Below are 18,321 nucleotides of genomic sequence, written 5' to 3' on the forward strand. Positions count from 1 at the left end.
GAAACCAAGACCGAGGACCTTCACGTGAGAGACCTCATCCTCCATCTCCAGACCCTTCTGACTTCTCTCCTGTGGGCTGATTGTAAGATGGGGGAAGCTCCAGATGTCACTGCTGCTCAGATAGCAAAGCAGAGCTGCTCCTCCAGAAGCAGCAGGTTCTCCTAATTAGGGGAGTCCAAACCTGCCTTCCAAGAGCCACATTCCAGAAAAAGCTGTGTGAAGTGACAGCTCAAGTAGCAGGACACTGGAGTGACCTGGATAAGGAACTGTTGGTTTCTGCTGGCACAGGGGTGCCCATGGGAAGTCTGCTTGATGGTTCACAATGTTCTGCTGCCTGGGAGAAGAAGACGTGTTAAACTTGCTGGTTCCTGTAGCTCACCAAGTGATTCCACAGCGCTAGCCATCCTGTTGGATTTGTCCTCTGCTTTCAAGGCATGTCACTTGTGAGGGACCAATGGCACTGCTTTTGAAACACAGGCACAGCGGGCAAACTGCCTGCAGAGGGAACCGTGTTTCACATTGCTGCTTGGAGCCATGGACCACAAGACTCAGAAGTACCTTCTCTACCACCAACAACCATGAGAGTCTCAGGCCTCCTCTTTCACATCTCTGGAGACCTTCAAGAACTTTGCTGCGTGGTACGTGGGGCATCACCCTTCACTGTGCCACAGCTGCCTCTCTGTGCCCCCTGGGAGGACTCTGGGGGAGCCAAAGCAAAGCCCTTCATCAGCAGTGAGTGCTCAGCTGAGCACAGGCTCCAGGCTGCCCCAGCAGCTGCTGTGCTTGGTGAATGCTGCTGATGGCACTGAGCGCTCTGTGTGTTCTGGCACACCCAGCTGTGGGATAGCCATGGACACTCTTGCCTCAGGACTGTGGCCAACTGCTGAGTTTGCAAAGGAAGGGTGCTGGAGCCAAGGACCTGCTTACACAGGGAGCTTTCCAGCCCACTGGGCTGTGCAGGGGATTTGAGGAGGAGCAGCTTGTCAGCTCATGGTGAGGAACAGCTTTGCCTGGTCCGGTCAGGGTCTCCTGTGGACCTGGCAGCTGCATTGCCAGCTCACAAGGGACTGCCTGGATTTCAGGCCCATCTTGGGCAGAGCTGCTGACTACTTGGTTATTCTGTTGCAGCCAGTGGTTGCCTAGAACCCGTAATTCCTGTGACCCAGTGGCTGCTACCAGCGTAGTGATCTTGAGGCTGCTTGTTGCTGATTGTGTAAGCATCTGTTCTTTTGCTGGGAACGGTCCATGTAATGCAGGATTGAGGAGCTTCTGCTGCAAAACTGTGCCCAAACACTTCCAAGGGGAACTGGCTCTGCGCAGGGCTGTCCAACTGGAGAGGGTAGAGGGTCAGAAGTCATCGTTGGGGCAGGCAATGCCTTGACAGCTCTTTGCTGGTGTTGGGATGAGAGTAAAGAACAAGGCACAGCTTTCCTCGAAACCTGGACACATGGAGCTTTGTGGCAGGAGAATCTTGCTTTCTGAGTCCTAAATCACTGGTCTGTGGGGCAATCATGTTTGCTTTTGATTCTGCTGCAGCAGAACTTCTGCTCATGCGCCATAGCTTGTCTTTTCCAGTCAAGCTATGGATGTTTCCTACCTGGACCTGCTGCCCATCCACTTAAGGCTGTCAGGGTGAGTTCTTGGACCCTGAGACTGCTGCAGAACCTATGGCTGAATGCTCAGCTGCAGATTAGGGAGCTTTCTCCAGCTGGAACTTGCCTGTTTCCTGCTGTTGGTGGCCAGCAAGTAGAGCCTGCTGAGCTCCAGTTGCACAGGAGCTGTCCTGCATTTCCTCAGGACAGAGGAAATCTGCACAGTGCACGGTCTCTGTGTTGGACCTCTGGGAATCTGGGTCTTTCCTGAAGAGCCTGTGTGTGTGTAGGAGGTGCAAATGGACCCGCCACTGCCTTTGGGTGCTGAGACCTGCTGCCTTCCTTGCAGGTGTCTCCTCCATGCATGGCCCACGGTTAGTCAGTGCTGTAGATGTTTTTGCAGCCATGTGGGTAAGCAGGGCTCACTGGAGGCTGGGATGAAGGTGCTCCATTAGCTCATAGGCCTTTGAGATGGGTGCAGGTTCTCTGCAGAGCAAATGAGCTGGAATTCTCATCCAAGAGAGGGTGACGCTGTCACCACCTGAGACTGTCTGCCACATGCGCCTCTTACCTGTAGGTGATCCCTTCTTTACTTAGGGGAATGGACTGCATCCCTAGGGCTGGGGCAAAGCTGTCTCTCTCCTTTCTGGGATATCTCATAATGCTACTGCCAGCTCTCCCACCTTCTTCCTGGGGATCTCGAAGCACTTTGCCAAGATATTTGTAGCAGGGATATGGAGGCACAGGGAGGGGCCATGGCTCGGTACAGCAAGCCAATAGGCAGAGCTGGGAATAGAGCCCTGGATTCCTCTCTCAACAAGGGGCTGGGATTTCTCCTGACCTGCTGTGATGGGATTGGGGTGGACTGCAAGGGAGCACAAAATGACATGGGAGTAACTTGATTTTGGAGTTCTAGTGTCTTCTGAGCTGCTAGGGCTAGAGATTGTGAAAACATTAACTGTTCCTGAAGTGGCCAGGAGCAGTTTCTGGGGAGCCTGTCCCTGCTCTCTGGCTGCTGGTACCTCCAGTCCCAGCAGTGGGACACGTTGGCCCAGGAGCTCTTGAACTCAAGACCTGTTGCTTTCTCTTACAGGTCAGACTTCAGATCCAAAACCAGCTGTCCCTTCCCCACAGAAGACAGAGACTAACATGGTAAGGCCCATTGGAGGTCTGACTTTGCAAGATGGCACAAAGAGAGAGGACAGTTCTGCCATTGCTCAGGGAGATTTTGTTCTTCTACAATCAATGAATTTTAGGATATCTGGATAGTGGGAGCTGATAAGAGCTCCTGGGGAGGGCAGTATCAGCATAACTCCTGCAAGGGGGAAGAATAACCATTCCCCAGGAGTCGATGATGAACTCCAGAATAACCTGACACTGTGGCACTGGCTCCTCTCTGCATGGTGCTTTTCTGTGCCTGGGTATAGTCACTGTCCACTGTTCCCCTCTGCCCCGTGGGACAGGAGCCACCAGTGCCAGGCTCCTGGCACAGCAGGGACACCACACAGGTTTGCTGCCTACCAGGAGCAGCTTGGCAGTCCTTCGTCCAGGCCTGACCATGGGAGCATCCACATGTGTGTTGGGGAGGTGCTTTGGGAGTCACTCCAGCTGTAGTAGGGAAGAAGTTGTGCTGCCTTAGGTGAACATCAACCTCCTGCTTTCTGCATTTCCTCAGCTGTCAGCAAAGGCCTCCTCAGCCCAAACGTCTTCAGCTGCACCGCCTCCTGCCCCACCTGTGGTTCCAGCCACCCCTCGGAAAAACAAAGCTGCCATGTGTAAACCACTGATGCAGAACAGGGGCATTTCCTGCAAGTTAGAAATGAAGTCCAAAGGATGTCAGACAGGTAGGAAAACGAGACATAACTGCAGGATTACAGGGGCATTTTGGAAAGGCAAGGGGCACATCCCTGCTCCAGACTGTGAATCCAGCTTGAAATGTGTTTGGCACTGTGCTGAGGAGTCCTTGGGTACATGTGGCAGGGCTGGAGGTAGGGAGCCCATTTCCATCAGCAGCAAAAGGAGGGATGCAAAGAGCACTGTAGCATGATCCCACCTCTTGTGGGACAACTCCTGTTGCTCTGGAGATTGTCAGCTTGTCCAAGGGCTGTCTGCTGAGCACATTCCAGTCTGTAGCTCCTGTTGGGCATGTGTGTGTGGTCTCCAGCATGTGCAAGGCAACTGGACCTCTTGACAGGGTTACAGAAAAACAGGACTTGCACTTCTGGCTAAGGCAAGCCCCTCGTGTTGCCAGGCTTGACTTGCTGCTGCTCCAGCTCCGTGCACAAATCATAGAAGCTGGTGGCTGGAAGGGCTGCGGTGCTGGATGGCTGGGGGCATGTCAGTGCAGGGCTGGGTGGAGGAGCCTCTGGGATCAAGCTCACTGATGTACTTTTGCTCTTGTCAGAGGCTGACTGGAAGCCCCAGGTGGTTGTGTTGCCAATCCCCGTCCCGATCTTCGTGCCTGTGCCTATGCATATGTACTGCCAGAAAGTACCTGTGCCTTTCTCCATGCCTGTCCCGGTAAGCAACGCACTTCACCTGCTCCTGTTCTCCTACTATTTTGATCCTGCCTTGCTGCAGCCTCCCTGCTTCTCTGTTCATCCTCTGCTCCTGCCTCTGCTTTTGTGTCAATCTGCTGAGTGTCGGTTTTCTGCTTGGTGTGCTGCTGTCTACAGGTGCCTGTGCCAATGTTCCTGCCCACCACCCTGGAGAGCACAGAGAAGATTGTGGAGACCATTGAGGAACTGAAGGTGAAGATCCCCTCCAACCCCCTGGAAGCTGACATCCTGGCCATGGCTGAGATGATTGCAGAGGCTGAGGAACTAGACAAGGCCTCCTCGGACCTGTGCGGTAGGTTCTGCCACGGCTTGGTCCGGCCCAGCAGCTGGGATCAAGGGGGGTTTGCTGGCTCTTGGAGCTAGAACACCTGCCTGCATTGCAGCTCTCCAAAGCCTCCAAAAAAAGGGAGCAGGGAATAACAATTCCTCAACTTCTGCTGAGGAGTTACCAAAAGGGAAGAGCTGCAGCAGGGAGCACTGTCTGCCACTTTTGGGGGTGCCAGTCTCGTGGCACTATTAGTTTATTCAGGTGGCTGTTCAGGCTCTTCCCTAAAGCAGCTTACTCGCTAGAAAACTAGCAGAGCTGACCTCACAGATGTTTTTTACTTGGGGACTGAATTCCTCAAACCCCAGTGATGAGGGTTGTGGCTGGGGAGATGACAAACATCCAGTGTCTTGCTGGGCAGTGCAGGTGTCATGGGGCTGCTCTGAGCACAGGACTGTGCTGCACACAGCGAGCCCAACTTCATTTCCCAGCTGTCACTGGGAACACAGACAAAACTCCGTCAGGGAAGTTGGGTTTATGAACTGCTTTTGCCTTGCAGACCTGGTGAGTAACCAGAGTGCAGAGGGTCTCCTGGAGGACTGTGACCTGTTCGGGCCAGCACGGGACGATGTGTTGGCTATGGCTGTCAAGATGGCAAATGTCCTCGATGAGCCGGGCCAGGACCTGGAGGCTGATTTCCCTAAGAGTAAGAGCTGGGGGAAGCAGCTGTGCAGGGCTGCTTGTGCTGCAGCAGGGTCCTCCCACTGCCCTCAGACAACTGTTGCCAGCAGCTCTAAGAGTTGTGTGAATTTACCTCCCCGTGCCCTCTGACTGACCAGGCCTGGGGCCTGGGGCTGAGCCTTGCAGATAACTGCTTGCAGCAGGGGGGAGGAGACCACCACAGGTGGAAGAGGAGGCAGGGACTTGCAGGAGCACAGCAGTGCTGAGCAGGGTGGTAGCAGCAAAGGATAGAACTGAGGTGCCTGTGCCAGGCTGTCCACAGTACTGGCCTGGTACAAGGGCATGAGGACTGTTCCTCAGGATTAAAAAACAAGCAAACAAAAAACTGTCAGAGGGGAAAATGTGGGGCTCTGGTTATTCTGAGAGAGCTTAGCATCATCTGCCAGAACCGTATTTCTTTTGTTGTGCTGTGACTTCAAGTTCACGCCGGGCAGTGGTGGAGGGTGTGAAGTGTTCTTTCTTCATCTTGCTGTGAAACACTTGCCAGCGCAGGGGACGGGATGAGAAATCTCAGCTGAGCCCTTCTGTCTGTCTTTCCTTTCAGACCCTCTAGACATCAACCCCAGCGTGGACTTCCTCTTTGACTGTGGGCTGGTGGGACCAGAGGATGTGTCCACAGAACAAGATCTGCCTCGAGCTGTCCGAAAGGTGAGCTCTCTGTGGGTACCGCTTGCTTAAAGCTCTTTGAGCTTGGATCTGCCATCTGGGATGTAGGAGGTGAAATGTCCAGAGGCTTTGGTGTGCTGGGGAGGTTGTGCCCTCTCCCCTCACAACATGCCTGGCCTGTGGGCCACTCCTTGAATGGAAATACTTCGGAGGAGCTTTAAATGCTCCAGGTCATGTGAGAGCTGGTGTCGTTCCTGTGGCTGTCATAACTAATGGGCCTTGTTGGCTTGGCTGTTAGCTGAAGGGTATCTGCTGGCGTGGGCACAGGCACACTGAGAGTCACACACTGCAGTCAGCAGGCCTGAGGGGGCCAGAACTCTTGCAGCTGTCCCAGGTAGGTGCCCGGTCTCACAGTACACCTCTCTGCAGGGGCAGAAGCGCCTGGTGCTCTCTGAAAGCTGTTCCCGGGACTCCATGAGCAGCCAGCCCAGCTGTACAGTCCTGAACTACTCATATGGTGTCAATGCCTGGAAGTCCTGGGTGCAAGCCAAGTACGCAGGGGGAGAGAGCAGCAAGGGAGAGGAGCTGCGCTTTGGCCGTAAGTGCCTCGTGTGGATGCAGTGGAGTGGCAGAGACGTCCCAGGAGCTGGATCTCAGGGTGCTGAGGTGCTCCTGACCTTGCAGGCTGTTGTCTGAGGCTGCTGTGCTTGTCTCCGCAGCCAAGCCCATGAGGATCAAGGAGGACATCTTAGCCTGCTCAGCAGCTGAGCTCAACTACGGCCTGGCCCAGTTTGTGAAGGAGATAACACGGCCCAATGGGGAGCGCTATGAACCTGACAGCATCTATTACCTCTGCCTTGGCATCCAGCAGGTGAGGGAGGCCTTGCTGCCCTCCAGTCCTCCACAGCCAGACTTGGGGGTCAGAACTGGTAAGGGCAGCTTTTACCCTTCATTCTGCTTCCTGGGGACCCAGAGAGGCTCACTGGACTCACCTTCATTGCCTCGCCCCAGGACAGCAGCCCACCTGGTTTGGCCTTTGTTTCCAAGCCTGGAGTGTAGGGTGGCAACTATTCCCCAGCCTTACACCCTTCTTGCACGTCCTTGGGGAGGGCTGGGAGATCTCCCCAGACTCATTCCCTTCTTCACTGCCAAGTCTGTTTCGTCATGCCCCAAGGTTTTCCTTGCAGCTCTGGTGACACAAGGAGGGGTGCTCTGCATGTGTGCCCTGGGCTCTCTGGGGAGGGTTTGCATTCCAGGTGCTGCTGTGTTTCTCTTGACTGTGTGTTCTGTCCTTTCTAGTACCTGCTCGAGAACAATCGTATGGTGAATATATTTACAGACCTTTACTACCTGACCTTCGTGCAGGAGCTGAACAAGTCCCTGAGTGGTTGGCAACCCACAGTCTTACCAAATAGTACGTGCCTTCTGAGTACTTTCAGTCACCACACATACCCAGTTTGTGCTCCTAGCCTGGGATCCTCTGGTCTGATTGTGCTCCCCCAGCCTCAACCCTCTTTCTTGGCATAGGCAGCTGTGTCTTGGGGTCAGGCTGACCCAAACTGACAGCAGGACCAGTCTGGTTTACGCCTCAGCAGCTTCTGTAGCCCACAGTCAGAGCAGCTGGGAGCAGAGCACATGTGCTTTCTTTCCTGGGACAGTTTGAATCTTTGCAGCACTTCACAGTGATGTCTCCACCCTTTGGCAAAGAGGATGCCAACCCAGGGGGCACACTGGCACATGTCTTTGTGTTCCCAGCACATGGGCAAGCCCTGCACACTGTGCTGAGCCTTAGCCAAGGTTACTCTGCTGCTGCTTTGTGAATGGACTTAACTTAGAGCTCTGCAGAGGCTTTTCATGATGCTGTGATCTGAGCTGCCTTCCCTGCTGTGTCTTGTCAGTCAAAGATCCAGCCTCACCTCTGCATATTGACTGTCCCAGGCAATGGTATTTGGCTCCAGACCTGTGTGTTTAGGCAGGAGCTGGCTGTGTTTCCCCTGCCTGCTGCTTTTCCTTCATCTCTCACTGAGTGTGGTGGAGCACTGACCTGGAGATCACCTTGTGGCCATCTATAGTGATGGGCAATTAGGATTAATTTCGGTTCTTGTCTGTGGTTTGGCTGTGATCTGGGGTGGCTTGTGGCAGAGCCAGCATCTAGTTCTGCTGATGGCTCTGGAGAAGTACCTTATGGGAAAAAAAAGGTGTTGTGAAGTGTCAGCCTTTCACAGTGAGATTTTCTGGGCAGGGCGAAGGAATTGCCACAAGGCCGCTGTTGACCTGACCTGGTTCTCCCTCTGTGTGTTGCAGACACTGTTTTCTCCCGTGTCGAGGAGGAGCACCTCTGGGAGTGCAAACAGCTGGGTGTTTACTCACCCTTTGTGCTGCTCAACACCCTCATGTTCTTCAACACTAAGTTCTTCGGGCTGCAGACGGCGGAGGAGCACATGCAGCTCTCCTTCACCAACGTGGTGCGCCAGTCCCGCAAGTGCACCACTGCCCGCGGCGTGACAAAGGTGGTGAGCATCCGCTACTACGCTCCCGCCAAGCAGAAGAAAAGCCGAGGTAGGGTCTGAGGGAACGTCTCTGTCCCTCCCCCTGCTTCCCCTGTTGGGATGCAGCCACGATCCAGCTCTCTTCCCCCCCTGCAGATGGTGGCTCTGGAAAGCGGAAGCGTGAGGAGGAGGTACCGATGTTGGAGCAGCGGGAGAACAGGATGAACCCCCTCCGATGCCCAGTCAAGTTCTATGAGTTCTATCTCTCCAAATGGTGAGGCTTTCTCTGGAGAATGGGCATGTGCCATTTTGGGGCCACCACTCAGTTTTAGTGGGACCATGTGGAGTGACTGCTGCTCTCCTCTAACATTTGTACATGAGCCTGAAGCACAAGGTCTGTGCTGCATGTGTAGACCATGGCTGAGACAATGCTTCTCTCTGGCCTCTTCCACTTCTTGCCTCTCTCCACACTGGCAGGAGTGTGCCATATGAGTCCAGATGCTTGGGTGCTTAGGGGTTTTGGTCCTGAGCAAGGAGCTGCAGACTCAGTTTGTGTCCTCATCCTGCTAGGCTGTGACAAGCCTTGAGCCCCCCTTGCTAACCATGACAGCAGGCCAGGCTGGCTGAACCCCTGAAGGTGAGACCCCTCAGGTCTGACCTCGCTCTCTGTTTGCAGCCCCGAGAGCCTGCGGAACCGCAACGACGTGTTCTACCTGCAGCCCGAGCGGTCGTGCATCGCCGAGTCCCCACTGTGGTACTCGGTGATCCCCATGGACCGGAGCATGATGGAGAGCATGCTGAACCGCATCCTGGCCGTCAGGGAGATCTACGAGGAGCACAGTCGGCTCAGCAGCCTGGAGGATGACATGGACTAAGAGCGAGGTGCTGCTGGGCTGGCCGCGCTCCAGCCCTGGACACCCCATCTTCCTGCCTCCCGCTGCAGGGCAGGGGCCGTGCAGCACGGGAGGGGATGGTGCTGCAGCAGTGCTGTCCCTTCATCATTACCAGACTTGGACATCCCATCCTGCTCGTTACAGGCCTCCCTTACATACGTGGCCCCCATGCTCAGCTCTGCCGCCTCCTTTTGGCTGCCGGGTGAACCATCTTTCCCAGGGCCAGTTCCCATGGCACAGGGGTGGCAGAGTCCCTGGGGCACCTCCCCTCACCCTTGTCCCCTCCTACCCCCAGCCCTGCCACTCTCCCGCTCTTCCCCTGCCCCAGGGCAGGAGTCGCACAAGTTGGCAGTGCCCCATCAGACCAGTGGCCCCAAAGCTTTTACCTCCCTCTTCCTTCATCATTCCCTCATGAGGCTGCAGGTGGTATGGCAGGAACAGTAGCTCTGCTGCTGGGCTAGGATTGTGGTTTCAAGCCAGTGGGGATGGATCACAGGCTACCTGAGAGCTGTTGGGTCAGGGAGAGGGCTTTTTCCCAGGTGGGGGAGAGGTTTGGGTTGGCTTCAGAGGGTGGAGGAAGCTGGCACTGGAACATGGGGGCAGAGATCTGGCCTTGCCATGGGACACGTCCCTCACGTGCAGCTGGGATGTCTCTCTCAATTTGGTCAGTTTTTCCTGAGATGTCTGAAAACTGATGGAGATGGGTCTGGGCCAGTGCTGCCCCTCTTTCCCTGCTGTCCCCTGTCCTGATGTAAGCCCCCTCTCCCCTGCAAGGTGCCCTCAGTGGGAACCTCTGCTCCAGCCAGGGGCTTGGGCAGCTGCTGGCAGAAACAGGGAGCCCTGCCTGGTCTCCCCCTCCCTTCCAAAGCAGCAGGCTGCCACCGCCCTGCCCAGGGCAAGTCTGGCTCCAGCTGTGCCACTCCCTGCTGCCTCCTGCCCCTCCTCGTGTTCTGGTCAGTCTTCTTGAGCTGTACATGGGTCTCCTGTTGAGCCTGTATATATTGTTCTGGGCCCTGGCCCGGGGCCATCTGTTCTCTGTGTCCATGTGGAGAGTGAGCCGCTCACCAGTCTTGTTGTAGTGATGCCAGGGCGGTAGGAACTAACCCTGTGTCTCTGGAAACCATTCATTTCAAATAAAGATGTGGAAAACCTTTGGCAGCCCCTGGTTTCCCACCCTGGGCAGGGTGAGCATTGCAGGAGAGCAGAGCCAGTGTCCCTTTGCTGCTGTGCACCGCACTCCTGTCCATCCCTGCCTGCACTGCCTGCACTTCGTGCCTTGCCTGCTTGGGCGTGCTGGGATGGCCCCTGACCCAGTGCCCACTGGTGCCAGCCTGGCATGCCCTGCCTGTCCCTGCCCTGCTTCACCTGCCCTGTCACCTGCCCACAGGGCAGCAACCCAACCCAACCCCACAGTGGCCGTGCCCTGGCCACGCAGTGTGTCTGTAGGATGGAGCAGTCAGAGAGCAGTGCCATGTGGGCAGAGCACGAGTCAAGGGAGGTGCAGTGAGTGTTTATTTGCTCCCCCCTCCCAGCTTTGCTCTCAGCCCTACTGCTCCCAGGAGTTCTGGGAGCAGCTGAGCCGTGTGCCCAGGGCCATGCCCAACTCCTGTGCTGGCCATGGGATCCATGCCACGGGCCTGGCAGGGCCTGGAGACTGAACCACCGCTGTGGCCACTGGTACATCCCCCGTCCCTGACCATCCCAGCAGGCCACGTTCACACCGCCAGGTCTGCCGCTCGCATCTCCCCGTGGGACCCACCAGCCACCCCTAGCCACGCTCCCGCCTTCTTCAGGGGTGCCAGGCCGTGGGGGGATTTGCCAGCGACCAGGGGGCTGCCCACCCTGGGCAGGGTGACGTGGGCACTGCGGGGCCCCAAAGGGCCACTGGGAGTGGTTATGATGTGGGACTTGGGGCCTGGCCCCTGCCGGCACTTGGTGAGACCCAGGTAGTAGATCTCCACCAGGTTGAGCAGCAGGGACACGCAGGCCACCCCCAGCATGAAGAGGATGAAGATGGTCTTCTCAGTGGGCCGGGAGATGTAGCAGTTGACAGTGTTGGGGCAGGGCCAGCGGCTGCAGGTATAGAGGGGCTTCAGCTGGAACCCGTACAAGGCGTACTGGCCCACAATGAAGGCCACTTCCAAGAGAGCCTTGAAGACAACGTTGCAGATGTACGTCCTCAGGATGGCCCCCCGCATGCAGACCTGTCCCCGCGTGTCCCCCGCAGGGAGCTGGGGCTGCCTGGGGCGCGGCCGCCTGGCCCCGCTGCCGGCCCGCGCTGCCACTTGCTGCTGCGCCTTCTCCTCCAGGTGCACCAGGTGCAGGATGTGGCCCAGATACACAAGGCTGGGGGTGGAGACGAAGATGATCTGCAGGACCCAGAAGCGGAGGTGGGAGATGGGGAAGGTGCTGTCATAGCAGGCGTTCTGGCAGCCGGGCTGCTGCGTGTCGCAGGAGAAGCCTGACAGCTCGTCACCCCAGACCCGCTCGGCGGCTGCCCCCAGCACCAGGATGCGGAAGACGAAGAGGACGGTGAGCCAGACCTTCCCCACCACTGTGGAGTGCTCCTGGGCATTCTCCAGCAGCCGCCCCAGCAGGCTCCAGTCCCCCATGGCACGCACTGCCCTGCAAGACAGCCGCCCTCCAGACACAGCCGCCCCACAACCCACCACACCCCCACCATCCCCCGGATGGGCAGGAGTGCACAGACCCACCCCACGGCTGTCCCTACAGTGTCCCCATCCCAAGGGACCCCCTCACCCGTCACAAGGAGGGCAAGGGGAGCAAAGGCCTCCAGCAGAAATCTGGGAGCACCATGGGGAGCACCCGCGGTGGTGACCCCTGGGGACTCCTCACCGTAGGTGGGTGCGTGGGGCAGAGCCCAGTGCTCCCGCGCTGTCGGCTCCTGGGATGGAGGATGCTGTGAGGCCCCTTCCCAGCTGCTCCCCAGCTCCTCCGTGGGTGTGGACAGGTCTGCCTGGCTCCCTCTGTCCACTCACCCAACGGCGGGCGTGGGGTTATTGGGGCACGAGGCAGCTGCGTGCCCCATTGGCTTTCACTGTGACTGGCACATGGAGCAGCCACTGGAGAAACCTTTTCCCTCTATTTTTGGTCTGGGTACTTTTCTAAATATATTCGGGGCTGCAGGGGCTGATGCTGGGGGAGCGTAAGCCCTTGGACAGTGATCAATGCCACCCAGGGGTCACTGGTCCTGCAAGCTATCTGCCAGGGCACCACAGCCCCAGCTCAGCCCAGGCACTGCAGCCTCCACAGCCCCTGGTGCCACCAACCAGGGCTTGGGTGCAGGAGCGGGCACCCCACACTGGCACCCCAGCTCCCGGCATGCCCCGGCCAGAGCAGAAATGAGGGAGGCAGCACCTGAGAATGGAGATTTAATGGCCCAAGGTGCTCTCCTGGCCATCTAGGAGAGCCTGAGTGGCGCCTGAGGAATGCTATCCTTGGGACAGGGACAGCAACAAAGCCGTGGGACGACTGTGGGGCAGGGTCCCCCACAGTGCTGGCCCTAGCAGGCAGAGCAGCGGTCACCCTTCTCCTGCAGCCCAGAGTTGCGGCGCAGCATGTCCTTGAGGGAACCGTCCTGCTCTGTCAGCAGCTGGTTGATCTCATTCTGCTTGTACTCGGAGGAATGCTTGTGCCCATAGAAGGAGCTCTTCCCCGACGAGGGGTTGGAGTTGTGCCGGCCCCGGCGGGCACAGGCCCGCACCACCAGGTAGACCAGCTCTGCCATGTTGAGGACGATGCAGATGCTGGAGGTGACCAGCATGAAGACGGTGAAGATGGTCTTCTCCGTGGGCCGGGAGATGAAGCAGTCAACAGTGTTGGGGCAGGGGTAAGCCTCGCACTTGACCAGCCGCATCATCTGGTAGCCCGGGTAGAGCATGTAGAAGATGTACATGAACACGGCCTCGAAGAGCAGCCTGAAGACCACGCTGCAGACGTACGTCCACCACAGCGAACCCGAGATGCGCATCTTGTGCTTCTTCACCTCTTCCATGTGCTTGGCGTCCCCGTGCCCCGTCAGCATCAGCAGCTTCTTCTCCTGGTGCTGCTGGTAGGCCACGTGCATGGCTACGAGAAGGGCCGGCGTGGTGACGAGGATGAGCTGCAGGGCCCACAGACGGATGTGGGAGATGGGGAAGAAGTGGTCGTAGCAGACGCTGTTGCAGCCAGGCTGCTGGGTGTTGCAGGTGAAGGCGGCTTTCTCATCCCCCCAGACACTCTCAGCTGCCACCACCAGCACCATTATCCGGAAGATGAAGATGACGGAGAGCCAGATGCGGCCGATGGCGGTGGAGTGGCGGTTCACCCCGCTCAGGACCGTGTAGAGCCCGGCCCAGTTCATCGTTTCTCACGTCTGCAGGAGAGAGCGTGAGAGACGGTGTTAGGAGCAGGAAGGGCCCCTGGCTGAGAGCCACCATGTGCTGGCCCTGGTGGCAGCAGCCCTGGGATCAACTGGCTGTCACAGCCCTGGCAGGTGGACAGCAGGAGGGCCAGACAGCAGGATGGCAGAGTGGCTCCTGCTGCTGACAGGGCTCAAGGCAGCATTTTGGCCAGAGCAGGCAGGAGACCGGCTGGCCCTGCAGTGCCAGCTGCTCCTGCCCTGCCACCCCACACTGGCAGGGGGATCCTAACCTAACAGCTGCCACAGAGGATGGGGGTGAAGCCCCCACACCTCCACGGGGACCCCCAGTCCACACCCAGTGCTGCGTTCTTTGGCTAGGAATGGACCCAAGGAGCTCCAGGGACTCCTCTGCACCAGCACATCCCTTCTCTTGTCGCCCCATTCCCTGTGGGAGCAGGGCCAGAGAACCCTAAGCTGGGGGGCACCCCTGTGAAGCCACGCATTGTCACCCTCCCAAACCACCCTGCCTGGGGAGCATGAAGTGACCCCCCACTCCAAGCGCAGACCCCCAGCCCCACCAGAACCACCCCTGGCACTGAGCAGCCCCGGGAGCTGCTTCCCACCCCGACATGAGGCTGTGGGGCTGGAACCTGCCCTCCAGCCACCCCCGGTGTGGAGAGTCGTGGCGACGCGTACCTGCCGGTGAGAAAGGGTCCTCGCAAGCTGCCCCCAGTGGCCCCTCTAAGGTCTCATGCCTCCCGCAGGAGAGCTCTGCTCCGCCTGCCCTCGTCTCTCTCTGCCACTGCCCTGCACTGGAAGTCATATGCTGCTTTATAAACTATTTACATACAATGGGGCCTTTATCGGCCCCTGAACAACACACTTTAGCATTCAGACCTAACGCCCTGACTTCCGCCCACCCTGGCCCAACAAAGTGCCTGTGTGCTGCATTCCCGCTGCTCGGCCCCGCACCCACTCCCACCTCCCCGCCACACCCTGACCACGGCCACAGCACCCCCCTGGCCGGCGTGGGGTGCCCACGGCTCTGCCCGGCGGGACCCACAGCCCAGACATCGCTGTGCTGGACTGGCGACCCTGGAGGTCCCTTCCCTTCCCTGGGATGCATGGCAGAGCCCAGCCACGTGCCCATCCCGCATGGACAGCACAGGGCACTGCGGCTGGAGCAGGGGTCTGGCACCGAGCACCCCGTGGGCACCCGTGGGGCTGGGTGCTGCTGGTGTGAGTCCTGCAGTGCCCTCAAGGCTCTGCTGCCAAGGGGTTGGTGCTGACAGCAGCGGCTGTGAGGGCACTGGAGCTGCCCTGCATGTGCCCCGTCCTGCTGGGGACATGGGAAAGAGCCTGCTGGAGTGACGCGGGCTGTGTGCTGGTTGGGGTTGCCCTCGTTGCTGAACACTGTGGGGGCTGTGCTTCTCTCCCAGGATGGGCCCACTGACACTGTTCTACTGCTTGGACATGCCGGTGGGGGGAACAGTCCCTGTGCTCACACCCCACCCCGTGCCCCTCAGGGCTGGTATCCCAGCCACACCACCACACTGTGCCTTGTTCCTGCAGAAATGGCGCCATGTCCCTTGGGGTTTGTTGCCAAGGTGTGCAGCAGCACATGCAGTAAACCCTGCCAGCTGGGAGGGCAACCAAGGCCCACAGTCTGCCCCTCGCCCAGCTCCCCCCATGGGGGCCACCACCACCAGCTCTGCCCTCCCTGGCCCGTGGCCGAGCCCCTCTGTGAGTCCCCACCCTGGTCCCCGTGGTGCTGCCCAGTTGGGGGACATGTGCCCTCTTCCCCCCCTCTCACCTCAGCACCAGGAGAAGCAAAGCTCTTGGGGACTGCAGCAGCCTCAGGCTCCAACGAAACGCTGGACTTTATACTGCCCTTCAGCACTTCACCCACCCCCTCCCAAACAACTTTGCTTTCCAGGACTTGCTCTACCTGGCCCTGCAAAGTAAACATTTGCAGGTGCGTCCAGCCTGGACTCACACCCACCAGCACCAACACAGCTGAGCATCCCCCGGGGACAGCCCGGGGGCCACTGCAGCACCGAGGCAGGGCCAGCCCCCCAGGATGGTCCCGTGGGAGCTCTCTGGTCCTCGTGGCCACACTCTCCCCTCTTCAGGCATCCTCCCTGCCACATTCCCCGCAAGCCAAGGCACATACACCATGGCAGAGCCCTGCTCTCCATCCCGGGGGACAACTCTGGGTACCCCCAGCTCCCGGGGCAAATTCATCTGCATTTGCAGGGTATCGTGCCACCAATACCCAGATTTAATGTTTACAACTGCAGCCGACAGAGGCAATCAGCCTGTAAACGATTAACCCAGCCGGCCCGTTTCAAGGTCCCGCCGCCCAGCACCCCGCGCGGGACACGGCGACCCTGCCCCTCATGCCGGGCCCCCGGGTGGGCTCCAGGAGCCTGCACCGCACACCATCCCCTGCGGGAGGGTGACAGTGGTGCCGGTGTCCCCCGCACGAGGACGGCAGGGTGGCACCGTGGGGCGGCTGAGGGGAGACAAGGGGTGCCCCCCCAGCGGGGCGGGGGGCGGTGGGCAGTGAGGAACGGGGGGTGAGGGGGGTACGGGGAGGGTGGGGCCGCAATCTCGGCCTCTGATAAAGCGCCGGTGGCTGAGTCAGACAGACCCCGGCGGGGAGCGGGAGCTGCCCTATCTTGCCACCGCCCTGACCCCGGGACACGCCGCGGGACCGGGGAGGGGACCCTCACTGAGGGGGCGTACAAGGGCTGATGGGGGCAGACTTGGGGGGGCACTGTGGACGAGGGGCAAGTGGGGCCAGGCTGGGGGGATCAGGCCGGGTGGGGAGCACTGAGGGGTCTCGAAGGAGACATATTAGTGGGCACTGGAAGATTTATGGGACGGATTAAGCGGGACGAAGCACAAGGGGGTGTCCGGGAGGCAGGATGGGGCGGGGGTGTGGCACTGGGAGCCAGGCTATGGGTCACTGCGAGCCTCCTGGAGGCTACTGGAAGCCAAGCTGGGGAGCAGTGGTGGCACTGGGAGCCAGGCGAGGGTCACTGGGGGGTCCGGGCGGTGCGGGAGGGGGGTGGTCGCCGGCGGTGGCACCAGGTGGCGCTGCGGGGCCGGGCCGGGCCGGGCCGGGGGCGAAGGGGCCGCACCTGCCCGCGGCAGCACCCGGCGGGGCTCAGCGTGGGAATCCGTCTGAAAACGTAATAAAAATAGAGAAAGAAAACAGAAAAGAGGGAGGAGGAGCCCGGGGCGTTGCTGTCCAGCCCGGTGCCCGCCCGCTGTCCTGGCCGGGAGTTGGTGGGAGGACCAGGGGCCCCAGGGATGGGCGGGGGCACGGGCAGCCCCCTCGGCTTGCCCGTGGTTTGCCGTAGGTAAAGCTGTTGTGCAAGAGCCAGCGCTCAGGAACAGGCTGTACTAAGTAGCCGTGGCCGGCGCTGCCTCCAGTACACAGAAAACTACCCCATCCACGACCACGCGGACCAGAAACGCTCTCTTTGTTAGTGACGTTAATTGTGAACATAATTAGGCGTCTGAAGTTGCAGCGAAGAGGTCAAAGACGTGGGCACATCGAACACAGACGAGCTGATGAGATGGGCAGGACTGAGCCAACATCCGGATGGCAGGACCGGGGTGACGCAGACGCTGGCACACTGCTGGGGTCAGAGATCTTGCAGCCCAGCAGTGTGCATTGGTATGATGGAGGAAATCAAGCTCAGCCATCGCTGAAACACCTCTGCTGTCAGGAGGAAAAGCGCAGGCTTTCGGAGCCCCCTCTCCCCGGCCATCCTGCCCCAGGAAGGGTTGGCCCTATGAATAGCTCAGCCTCATCGCTGGGTGACCACTGCAGTGCAGAGGCCTCTGGGCTTCCAGGCTTGGACTGACAGCAGCACAGGCATCCCTGGATCCAGGCTGCTGCTCTCGGAGAGACAAACCCCTCTGGTCTGAGTCAACTGCCAGGAAGGTCACTGGCAGTGGGTGAGCACAGAAATCCTTTGTGCTGCTGCAGCACGGGGCAGAGGGGGTTGAAGTACAGACGTAACAGCTTGTCCTGACTGCCTGTGAGTCTGCTGTCCTGTGTCCTGGGTGCATCAGGGGTGAGGGGAACAGGACCAGGATGCTGCCCCAGTGATGTTACTGTGCAGAGCAGCATCCTTGCCCTCCTGCTGACTGTAGATCCTGGAGCAGCCAGGGGCCATGCACGGGTCATTCAGCCTCTCCCCATACCAGGGACACCTTTGCAGTTGAGTTCTCTTACTTCTCTTTGCAGCACTAAATATGTCCCCTGAAGCAGAGGATGTCCCACAATTGTCACACAGATGTTAACTGCACACACCCTCTGGGATACCAGCGTCCCTTGGGCTTTGCCAGGTCTCCAAAGAAAAGCTCTCGATGGTCAAGGACACCCTAGACAGATGGCAGCCTCGGGACTTTTGCAAAGGCAAACATAATAGCAACCCGTGTTGTCCGTCACCAGCTTGCCCTGGGGTCCCAGCTGGGTTGGCCATGCTGGCACGTGTGGTTGCAGACAGCAGGGGCCGTGCAAGGATGAGGAGGGGGAACAGAAGGGCAGAGCAAGCCCCTAATATGGGGCACAAAGGTATCACCCCTTCAGGAGGGCACTAGGCACTGCAGAATGGGCAGCTGGTGGTGTCACCAGGATGAGCCTCTGGCCACCAGGCAGGGCTGGCCCCGCTGCTCACCCCACAGCAAGGTGGCTGCTGTTGGAGCTGTGCTGTGGAGCACCTGCATTTCCATGGAAACCTGTTGCTGTGGCCTGATGTTGGTCACTAAACAGGGGCAATGAAGGGCCTCGGTCT

General features: G+C 58.9%; 3 protein-coding genes across 7 annotated transcripts in view; 1 reads left to right on the top strand and 2 right to left on the bottom strand.

Annotated features, from left to right (window-relative positions):
* Positions 1 to 10,297, top strand: part of ZMYM3 (zinc finger MYM-type containing 3) — a 22,983-nt gene extending 12,686 nt beyond the window's left edge. For 2 of the 3 annotated variants that reach the window (XM_027902865.1, XM_027902864.1), the window contains 12 exons: positions 2,686 to 2,744; positions 3,268 to 3,436; positions 3,997 to 4,112; positions 4,268 to 4,442; positions 4,975 to 5,121; positions 5,701 to 5,804; positions 6,192 to 6,360; positions 6,482 to 6,633; positions 7,062 to 7,176; positions 8,067 to 8,321; positions 8,408 to 8,525; positions 8,928 to 10,297. In XM_027902865.1, coding sequence (XP_027758666.1) covers positions 2,686 to 2,744; positions 3,268 to 3,436; positions 3,997 to 4,112; positions 4,268 to 4,442; positions 4,975 to 5,121; positions 5,701 to 5,804; positions 6,192 to 6,360; positions 6,482 to 6,633; positions 7,062 to 7,176; positions 8,067 to 8,321; positions 8,408 to 8,525; positions 8,928 to 9,126 — 1,778 coding nt within the window. In that variant the 3' untranslated portion in view covers positions 9,127 to 10,297. Of the gene's footprint in view, positions 1 to 2,685; positions 2,745 to 3,267; positions 3,437 to 3,996; positions 4,113 to 4,267; positions 4,443 to 4,974; positions 5,122 to 5,700; positions 5,805 to 6,191; positions 6,361 to 6,481; positions 6,634 to 7,061; positions 7,177 to 8,066; positions 8,322 to 8,388; positions 8,526 to 8,927 lie in introns of all 3 variants that reach the window. The other variant, XR_003573397.1, reaches the window with a different exon arrangement.
* On the bottom strand, positions 10,287 to 12,616 carry LOC114067435 (gap junction alpha-3 protein-like). Its single transcript, XM_027902866.1, has 2 exons — positions 12,523 to 12,616; positions 10,287 to 11,769 (listed from the first exon to the last, which is right to left on the bottom strand). The coding sequence occupies exon 2, from the start codon at positions 11,754 to 11,756 to the stop codon at positions 10,860 to 10,862; it is 897 nt and encodes a 298-aa protein (XP_027758667.1). The 5' UTR covers positions 11,757 to 11,769; positions 12,523 to 12,616; the 3' UTR covers positions 10,287 to 10,859.
* Positions 12,524 to 15,447, bottom strand: GJB1 (gap junction protein beta 1). Of its 3 annotated transcripts, none has more exons than XM_027902869.1 (3): positions 15,321 to 15,447; positions 14,208 to 14,319; positions 12,524 to 13,519 (listed from the first exon to the last, which is right to left on the bottom strand). In XM_027902869.1, exon 3 carries the CDS (start codon positions 13,505 to 13,507, stop codon positions 12,668 to 12,670), a length of 840 nt encoding a protein of 279 aa, XP_027758670.1. In that variant the 5' UTR covers positions 13,508 to 13,519; positions 14,208 to 14,319; positions 15,321 to 15,447; the 3' UTR covers positions 12,524 to 12,667. The 3 variants fall into 3 exon arrangements, with proteins under 3 accessions (XP_027758670.1, XP_027758671.1, XP_027758668.1); XM_027902870.1 differs by having other exon boundaries at positions 14,204 to 14,319; XM_027902867.1 differs by lacking the exon at positions 14,208 to 14,319 and having other exon boundaries at positions 15,321 to 15,444.
* Positions 15,448 to 18,321: the final 2,874 nt, after the last annotated feature.

Source organism: Empidonax traillii, unplaced genomic scaffold (genome assembly GCF_003031625.1).
Source record: "Empidonax traillii isolate 1590-97213 ecotype Southwest subspecies unplaced genomic scaffold, ASM303162v1 scaffold918:size355816, whole genome shotgun sequence".
Taxonomy (NCBI): Eukaryota; Metazoa; Chordata; class Aves; order Passeriformes; family Tyrannidae; genus Empidonax; species Empidonax traillii.